The following is a 9,076-nucleotide window of genomic DNA, read 5'->3' on the forward strand; positions in this document are numbered from 1 at the left end:
TGGGGGTGGGGGAGCCCGGGCCGTCGCTTTTCCTCCGTTGCCAGAGGAAGGCTCCCATCCTGCCACGCAGGGTCGTGGCTCACTCTTGCCCCAGGTGGGCAGCTGCGGGACATCGTCCAGGGCAGTTTGTTAACTCACCTTTGAGGTGTTTGGCTGCATTTTGGGTGCCTTTCGAGCAAGTGCCGAAAGCCCACGTGGTTAAGGACACGTTGTGGTGCAAATCCAAAAGGGCACCCTGTTTCCCCCTGTCCCCTGATTCTTAGTTCCCCACAAGGGAGCCCAGGGCCAGATTTGTTTTGCTGCAGCTGTTCAGGGCCAACACTCGTAACGCAGGTAAATCTCTTCTTGCATTCAGCTGCTGCTGCAGCCCATCCTCAAGCCACTAAGTGAAGAATCTGTAGGTGAGAGAGGACATATGATCAGGAACATCCTTGGGTTTCTGGGAGTTTGGAGATAACAAGGAGATTTCTCACCCACCTCCCTGAAATTCGGCAGTCATAGACAGAATGAGGGAACTGTCTTGCCTTGCTTATGGGTGGAGGACAGGAAAAATAAAGTCTTATCAAAGCACTGGAGGGGGTGGGGGGGCTTCTCTGGTAGCCCCTCAGCTGAGAAGGGGCTGGCCCCCCTCTCCACAGCAGGTATCCAAGCACCTTCCCTTAGTCCTTCTGGAATGGGATCAGCATCACTTTTCACTGGAGACTGGAACGTTCACCTGTTTCAACTGGTTTATTCCTCCCTCTCTCTCCTCAGGGAGTCACGAAGGAAAACACCCGTGGCTGTTTCTTTGAAAGAGAATGAGCGTCTCTTTGGTGATAGCGCGCTGGGGATGGTAAGAGTTCCTGTTCTCAGAATACATGTACCCTGCATTGTGATAAATGTCCAAGCCAGTGTTTTATTGTTGTCCTGTGCTTCTCATCTCCTTGATGTGTTATTGGCTCTGGGTAGCGGTGTGTGCTTCTACTCCCATAGCAAGAGTTGTTCCCCACATAGTCTGGGAGGGGTTGGTTTGAGAACAGCGTAGCTGAAGGAATGCAAGTGGGTGATGTAGGTTTGGTTTTTTTTTTTTCTGCAGTCCATAAGGACCCCCAGGGTGGCATTCCGATACTTCCAGGATCTGCTGGGTAAGCGGATTGATAATCCCCACGTGGCGCTGTACCGGTCCCGATTCCCGGAGCACGAGCTGGTGAAGGATGAGACAAGACAGACTGTTATCTTCAAGTTGTCCCCGTAAGTGGCTGCTTTTAGGTTCTTTGTGGGATGGGCTTTGGCTGCCAGGCTTCTGCAGCTCACTGTTGATGCCATAATTTTCTTTCCTATTGTAGAACAATACAGTATTCTCCTGAGGAGATGCTGGGGATGGTCCTGAACTATTCACGTGGTCTGGCTGAGGAATTTGCAGGTTGGAAGGATTTAGCTTTTTCTTGTCTGTGCGTATATGTGTTTGTCCATTATAGGATTCGAGTAGAGATCAAAAGCATTCAGAAACCCAGGGTTTTTAGAAACAAGATGTTGGTTCTCTCCAGCTGTAGACTGTCAGCAAGACTTAGCAGTTATCTAGTTACCATTTGTTTCTAATCTGATGCAAGTTTGGGATCTTAATCCTGCTCTTGGGGGCAGACACCCCATTTACCACCTAGCCTTGCAATGAAGAAGCCTTACAGGCAGTCTCTGGAGAAAAGTGTTTTCTTTCTCACATGTGTGATCAGAGTGGAGGCACATGGGAAGTGGCTGCAGGGGAGGGTGGAAGTGGCTCTGTGAAGGCTATGCTGTAGCTGTTCTGGATGGAGACTTGTTGCTGGAGCTGAACTAAAAGAGCAAAAACGGCCCTTTGCTGTGAAACTTGCTAACAGAGAAGAGGCCGTCGTGTCTATTTTGTGCTGTTGCTAATGAAACACCATAGTAATGGAAACTGGAGGAGGCTTTGTCATGTGGTCAGTGACACTGCAGCCAGTCCAAAGACTTTTCACTGGAGAGTGGATATGATCCAGTGATAATGTAAGGCTCCATTAATATAGTATTTGTTGAAATGGAAGGCTGCCCAGAGCATCTGAGAGTATCCTGACACGTGAAAGAGAGATCAGTAGACTGGTGGCTTTGTGCGAATATGCCAGGTCTGCTTGGTTTCAGCAGGCTACAGAGATTTATCCCTAGGCATCCTGGCTGCTGCTGCAGGATTACATTCTGTACAAGTCTTCACCTTGGGTCCTCTGGGTTTGCTGCTGTCACTCCATCTCAACAAGTCTTTGCATGTGGCTGTGCTGATGCAGGGTTCCCTGCAACTGTTTCAGAGCAGCCCATCAAAGATGCAGTGATCACAGTTCCTGCCTACTTCAACCAAGCGGAGAGGAGAGCAGTTCTGCATGCTGCCCGCATGGCTGACCTCAAGGTGCTGCAGCTGATCAACGACAACACGGCTGTAGCATTGAACTACGGGGTTTTTAGGAGGAAAGACATCAATGCCACAGCACAGGTAGGTGCATTTGGGAGATGCGGAGAGTCCTGCCAAGTTGCCTGCATGCAGGGGAGAAAGTGCTGCAGAAAAAATCCAAAGAACTTAAAGTGGACTCTGCTGGTCAGCCAGTCTCCTCTGTTTTCATGTGTTCATCAACAAGACAAAGAAAGTTAAACCCTGTGTGCACATGTTGAAGCCCGAAAGCTTCTGGAGTGAGGGCAGGTGCTGTGAGCTCCCTTTTTGTAAACCTATATTTGTTCCTTGCCCATCAACTGGGGGAAATAACTGCAGTGATTACTTGAAGTATTGGAACACCAACTCAGAAAAGTACTTGATTTTCCTGAGGCTGAAGAAAGAGCAAAACTTTGGGTTTTGAACTATGAAATAGATGAGAAGTTTTCTTGTCTCCTTCTGTCAGAGGTAACCCTGAACATCTCCTGTGTTTGGTCAAAGTATGAGTCCTGCCCTCAGGGTATAATGTCAGTCTGGGAGTGGATAGTTGTGACCTGTATCACATTGAAAGGGTTCTTTCCTTATTTGTGGGGGATATCCAGCTGCTTCTGCTTCACTGTCCCAACTTTTCTTTTCAGAATATCATGTTTTACGACATGGGAGCAGGAAGCACTGTTTGTACTATTGTTACGTATCAGACAGTGAAAACTAAGGACTCGGGAACTCAACCTCAATTGCAGATCCAGGGCATTGGGTAAGAATTCCACGTGAGTTGCACAAACCCCACAGGTCTCAGGAAAGAAACCATTTGTTTCACAACCTCTTCATCACGTAGAATTTTGCAGTAAGGCGTCAGTACAGTAATTTGGATGGCTGAGGGGGAAACATTCAGAGCGAGAAGGTTCCAGTTGGGAATAATTTTGGTATTGCTCTGTTGTGCAGAAGGTAACTGAGAACTTCCAGGAGCCCAGGAGGGAACCAGTGTACTTAGTTTGCTTTAGGCTTGCTTTTTGATAGCCTCAAGCCATGTAAGCCTATTCCATTTCATGTAACCTATATAGAGTGTATCAGTTTGAAAAAGAGGAATACACTTCTAGAGACGAATGAAAATGCAGTGTACTTAATGTATTGCCACATAAAGAGGGGGGTGCTGTGCATACCCAGCCCTGCAATTTTAACTCCAAAGCGTTTATATTGCTGTTTTCAAGAAAATCCCTGGGACCTGATACTGTTGTCCTTTGGCTTCTCAGCTGTTTGACTTGCTTGGCAATATGGCATTTACCTCAAATGTAATGGAATTTCCCGTTGAAAGGCTGTTGTGGTGGTGAATCTCTTCTTTCTATCTTTCATTATAATGTGTTATTTTGGGGACAACCATTGTTCTTTCAAAGTCATCACAGCTGATAATACTGCAGCTACTTTGGACCACTTGCTGCTCTGCATATTTGTGAAATATTACATGAAATTTGTTTGTATTTCAATTTGGTTTCGGTTATTATACCTCTGTTCATTCGTCTGCTCAGGTTTGACCGTACTCTTGGAGGTTTAGAGATGGAGCTTCGTCTCCGGGACTACTTGGCCAAACTCTTTAATGAGCAGCACCCTTCAAAAGATGTCCGGAAGAATCCTCGGGCCATGGCCAAGCTGCTGAAGGAGGCCAACCGCCTGAAAACTGTGCTGAGTGCAAATGCCGACCACGTGGCGCAGGTCTGACCTTCTGCCGGGGGTTCCTGCTTTTTTTGGGCTAAGCGTGGGGTGGGTTGAGGACTGGTGTAAGGGAACATTGTCCCTCTGCAGCGCAGGTCTGCTGAGGAGCATCGCTCCCGGTGGTCCCTCTCAGCTTGTGCCCGCTTGGTAGCACCGGTGATTGAGTGGATTGAAGAAGAGTTACTCGTGTCAAGTATGTTAAATAAACTTTCACTGAGAGAAGCTGTCCGTTACACCCATGTTCCATCCTCTCATCACCTTAGCAATGGTAGGGTTCAGATGAGTTTGGTCAGGTCTGTTGTATGTTACAAAAGCCAGAACTTTTTGCACACTGGGCAAAGATTTTGCTTGGAGGATGCTCCACAATTAATTTCATTCTGGCTGTTTTTTTTTTTTTTCTGGACAGATCGAGGGACTACTGGATGACATAGACTTCAAAGCCAAGGTCTCAAGACAGGAGTTTGAGGATCTGTGCTCTGACTTGTTCAAGCGTGTCCCAGGACCCGTGCAGCAGGCTCTGAGTAGCGCAGAGATGAACATGGTGTGTTTAAGAAAATGCATTACCAAGCCTGAAGCTTCTGTGTGTGGAGCTGCTGTCACATCATGATTGAGGCATCAGTGGTTGTGTTATCAGGACTGTTGGGAGGTAGATGCCTGCTATTGTGACAGTGATGTTGATGCTACAGAGAGTTTGCCTGGTGCAGTGTCCAGCAGGAGTGTGTCACACTTCCCCTGCACTATCCACCTGAAATTAAGGACTTGGAGGAGGGGCTTCTTTCTCTTAAAACACTTTACTCTTGTGCTGTAGGTTTGAAATAATGATTTTTCCTCTTTTTGTCTTGGATACTGGTTCTGATCTCACTCCTGAAGTTTTAACTGAATGAGTCTGAAAACAGAATTATTGGTGTTTGGGCTTCTCCTTTGCACACTCCCTAAAGGGAGCCCTGTAGTGGGCTGCAGTTGGACCAAACCTGAGGCAGTCCTTTGGAGGGAGTCACTGTGGGGTTAAATGCTCGCTTTCCAGGGTGCCATAACTCTCTTGAGCAGCCTTGGGCTCTGGTACTCAATGCAAGACACTGAGTTATCTCTTAGAGTCTGAATTTCTGTCTGTTCTGGTCCAACTGGCTCTTGGGGTCACTGTCTCCTCTGGTATTGAACTATCGTTTGTCTTAATTTTGAATCAAGCCCCATGTTTCAGGTGGCTTGAAGCCACAGTCACATAGTCCCTGTTTGACAGACCTGACCCCAGGTGCCTCGTTGTTGGCACGGCTGATGTCTGTCTGAGATCTGTTGGGTGCTGGCCTGCACGGGGACAGCAGAGTGTAGTGTGGGTGTTCTCAGAGCACCATGTCAGCATGTGGTGACCGGGGAAGGAGCATAAGGAAGCCCTGGACTTAGCTTTCCAAAATTGCTTTCTTAAGACAAGGTGACTGTTTCCAATCCCCAGGATGGAATTGACCAGGTGATTCTAGTTGGCGGTGCCACACGGGTCCCCAAAGTGCAGGAGGTTTTGCTGAAAGCTGTGGGCAAGTGAGTATGTGAGGCCCCTCCCTTCTAGTCTGTCTGCCATTGACAAGCTGCTGTTTATGGAAAGGCTGCAAACTTCATGTCTGTTGCTTTTCCCTTCGTAGAGAAGAGCTGGGCAAAAATATCAATGCCGATGAGGCTGCTGCTATGGGTGCAGTCTACCAGGCAGCTGCTCTGAGCAAAGCCTTTAAGGTGAAGCCCTTCATTGTTCGGGATGCTGCTGTGTTTCCTATCCAGGTAACCTTTGGCTTTCCTTCTCTTGTGTAAGGTACAGGGCTGTGCTGGGAGAAATGATCCAGGTTGGAACCTGTTGGCTTCCTTTGAGTATAGAAGCTCTGGAGACCTTTCTGCCAATCTAATAAAGAAAGCAGAAGGAAGTCTTCTGTATAACAGAAATGCAGTATCCAAGGAGCCAGGCATATGCAAATATCAGTTGAGGAATATTTTCCTGCCCCCCAACTTTTGCATGAAGCAGAGCAGCTGAATGCTGCTGATGTAAGATGCCACAGTTTGCAGTTGCTGAGTCTTATTTTCTGTTTGTGATACAGGTGGAGTTTACTCGTGAAGTTGAGGAGGAGGATAAATCCAAGAGTTTAAAGCATAACAAGAGGATTTTGTTCCAGCGCATGGCGCCCTATCCCCAGCGCAAAGTAATCACTTTCAACCGCTACACTGATGACTTTGAGTTCTATGTCAACTACGGAGATCTGACATTCCTGAACCAGGATGACTTGCGGTGAGTTGAGCCCAGCACCTGAGCTGGCAGCTCTGTGGCAATGCAATTTGCCTGGCTGGAAATGTATTGCCAGTGTGTCTAACTGGCACAACTGTTCTCCGAGCTGCATGTCCTTTAGCAAACCGAGCTCTGCCAGTTCCTGCTTTTTGCAGTTGCCCATCGCTGCCAGCATGAGCATGAGCAGGGATTGGCTGTTCTGTAGCACTATTATCCTGACTGCTCTCTCTGCTTTTTGTCTCTGTGTCATCAGAGTTTTTGGTTCTCTCAATCTCACTACTGTGAGGCTAAAGGGAGTTGGGGACAGTTTCAAGAAGCACTCGGACTATGAATCCAAAGGCATCAAAGCACACTTCAACATGGATGACAGTGGTGTACTGAGCCTTGACCGGGTAAGCACCACCTACTGGGATGGTTGTCAGCTGATGTAATTTTCAGTACTGTCCTTCTCTCTGGTCCCTACTTAAAACTAATCCTGAGCTTCTATTTCCAAGGTGGAATCTGTGTTTGAGACTTTGGTGGAAGACAAGCTGGAGGAGGAGTCAACACTGACAAGTAAACGCTGAACTCTGATATTCGTGCTGACTGTTTCGTTACCTGTAGTGGCTGAGATAACTGCAAGCATTGTGTTTCTTTGGGTTTGGGGTGTGGAACTTACACAGTCTGACTGTATGGGTGGCTGTCTGTGCACACAGGGACATGGAGGGAGGTTGGAGAAGGATGAGTTTGGAGCACGTAAAGCTCACCTACACCACCAAGGGAGCCCCTTGGTGATCGTTGTGGTTGTGAGGGGAAGACTGAGAGCTGAAGATTACTTTCTTCCTCTGGATATGTAACATTCTGAATTTTTTGTCTCCCATCAACAGAACTTGGAAACACCATCTCAAGCCTGTTTGGGGGTGGTGGCCCTACACCAGAGACCGGAGAGAACCTGACAGACTCAGTTCAGGTGAGCCCCAGGGCGACTGCTCCAGAAAGGAAGCCCTTTTGTCTTGCTGTGGCAATTATGTAGAAATACCTGTTCTGGGAAACATTGCGTGGAATTTCTTAATTTAAAACCCTGTTTTGCTTTCCCCTTTACTTGCTTGTGATGACCAGGAAGAGGAAGAGAGCCTAGCAGAAACAGGTAAAGAAGAGCAGGGGGAGAAGCAAGACCAGAAAAGCAGTACTGCAGATGCTGGTGAAGAGCAGGAACAAGAGAAACAGCAGTCTTCAGGTCAAGCAGAAACTGCCTCTCCGAAAGTAGAGTCACAGAGAAAGGAAGAAGGCGAGAAATTAGAGCCTCAGGTGAGCACCAGCTTGAAGGAATGGGACTGGTTTTAATACCTAAGAAACGGCATTTCCTCAGTGAAATTCTCCCTTCTCTGAAGTGCCATGCCTTTAAAAAAAGTTGCAGAATCTGAAGATCTGTTCCCTTGCTTGAGAATGTACTTTGTGTTACAGGGTACCAAAGAAAATAGGGAAACTGCAAAAGAGGAAGAACCATCCAAAAGTTCCAGTGACAGCACAGCTACCAAAACAGAGGAAGAGAAGATCAAAGTACCTAAGAAGCAGAAGCTTGTCCATGAGATCACCATGGAGCTGGATGTAAACGATGTGCCTGACCTGGTGGAAGATGAACTGAAGAGCTCGATGAAAAAGTAGGTTTGGACTGGCTCTGCTAAGTTAGAACTCTAGATAAAGGAAGTGAATTGCTTTGGAATAGTGATGGCTCACATAGAGCACTGCTGACCTCAGAAACTGGTGTGTGTGATGTGCTGCTCAACCAAAGGCACTTGCTACCTTTGATTTCTGTTCTCTTTGCATGTTAGACTCCAAGACTTGACGATCAGAGATCTAGAGAAACAGGAAAGAGAAAAATCAGCCAACAGCTTGGAGTCATTCATCTTTGAGACCCAGGTAGGAGAGGGATATAAAGAAATGAGAATTCCACGACAGCAGTAGAAGTGTTCTGCACAGCTTTTGGCTGATCTGAGTGCAGGGGAGTTGTTAGAGCTGGGGGAAGCTGATTTGAAGAGCCCAGGTTTTGTCTTTCAGTCACTTTTTCTGATGCCATTAGGCTTCCCAGGCCCATGTTCCCTCAATACAAAATGAGCCTTCCCTTCAGCATGTTTAACACATTGAACAATTGACCCCAACTGTAAAGAAGCTACAGCTTCTCAGGAACTGTTGTGCAGAAGAAGCAACTAGTGTTACGTGTGTGTTAAATAATGACTGTTGCAGCGTTACCATCATGGGATGTGGGTGTATCTATACCTGCTGTATTACCATTATGCTCCTGGCAATGCTAGGAGCAGAGCTCAGATTTGGGTAGGTGCAGGCAGCACCCCTGCCCAGTTGCAAGTGAGTGCTCTGGTTGTTATATGCTTCCAGGCTCAGTGGTGTTTGACCAGAGTGCTCGCTCTGTTTTCTTAGGACAAGCTTTACCAAGAGGAGTATCAGTTTGTCTCAACAGAGGAGCAGAGAGAAGAAATTTCCAAAAAGCTTAATGAGGCTTCCAGTTGGATGGAGGAAGAGGGCTATGCAGCTGCAACAAAGGTATTGCTGCGTGCAGTCAGGATACCAGTCAGCTGTCGCTGACATGGAAATGACCACAGAGGCTGACAGAACCTTTGTAACCTGGTTCTTGAGAGCTTCTTGCTTCCTCAGTGCATTATGCACAGAACAAAATAAGAAGTTGTTCCAGCTGTGGATTTTTCTAC

At 47.2% G+C, this 9,076-nt stretch overlaps 1 protein-coding gene across 2 annotated transcripts in view; it reads left to right on the top strand.

Annotated features, from left to right (window-relative positions):
• The first annotated feature begins 658 nt into the window (after window positions 1–658).
• HYOU1 (hypoxia up-regulated 1) overlaps window positions 659–9,076 on the top strand; it is a 12,224-nt gene continuing 3,806 nt past the window's right edge. For both annotated transcript variants that reach the window (XM_017738480.1, XM_017738482.1), the window contains exons 1-17: window positions 659–832; window positions 1,076–1,230; window positions 1,326–1,402; window positions 2,292–2,473; window positions 3,046–3,161; window positions 3,931–4,114; window positions 4,521–4,655; window positions 5,562–5,644; window positions 5,746–5,878; window positions 6,190–6,377; window positions 6,628–6,766; window positions 6,869–6,929; window positions 7,241–7,323; window positions 7,473–7,661; window positions 7,818–8,014; window positions 8,186–8,273; window positions 8,790–8,912. In XM_017738480.1, coding sequence (XP_017593969.1) covers window positions 674–832; window positions 1,076–1,230; window positions 1,326–1,402; window positions 2,292–2,473; window positions 3,046–3,161; window positions 3,931–4,114; window positions 4,521–4,655; window positions 5,562–5,644; window positions 5,746–5,878; window positions 6,190–6,377; window positions 6,628–6,766; window positions 6,869–6,929; window positions 7,241–7,323; window positions 7,473–7,661; window positions 7,818–8,014; window positions 8,186–8,273; window positions 8,790–8,912 — 2,292 coding nt within the window. In that variant the 5' untranslated portion in view covers window positions 659–673. The remainder of the gene's footprint in view (window positions 833–1,075; window positions 1,231–1,325; window positions 1,403–2,291; window positions 2,474–3,045; window positions 3,162–3,930; window positions 4,115–4,520; window positions 4,656–5,561; window positions 5,645–5,745; window positions 5,879–6,189; window positions 6,378–6,627; window positions 6,767–6,868; window positions 6,930–7,240; window positions 7,324–7,472; window positions 7,662–7,817; window positions 8,015–8,185; window positions 8,274–8,789; window positions 8,913–9,076) is intronic.

The sequence above is a fragment of the Corvus brachyrhynchos genome, unplaced genomic scaffold (genome assembly GCF_000691975.1).
Source record: "Corvus brachyrhynchos isolate BGI_N302 unplaced genomic scaffold, ASM69197v1 scaffold46, whole genome shotgun sequence".
Lineage (NCBI taxonomy): Eukaryota > Metazoa > Chordata > Aves > Passeriformes > Corvidae > Corvus > Corvus brachyrhynchos.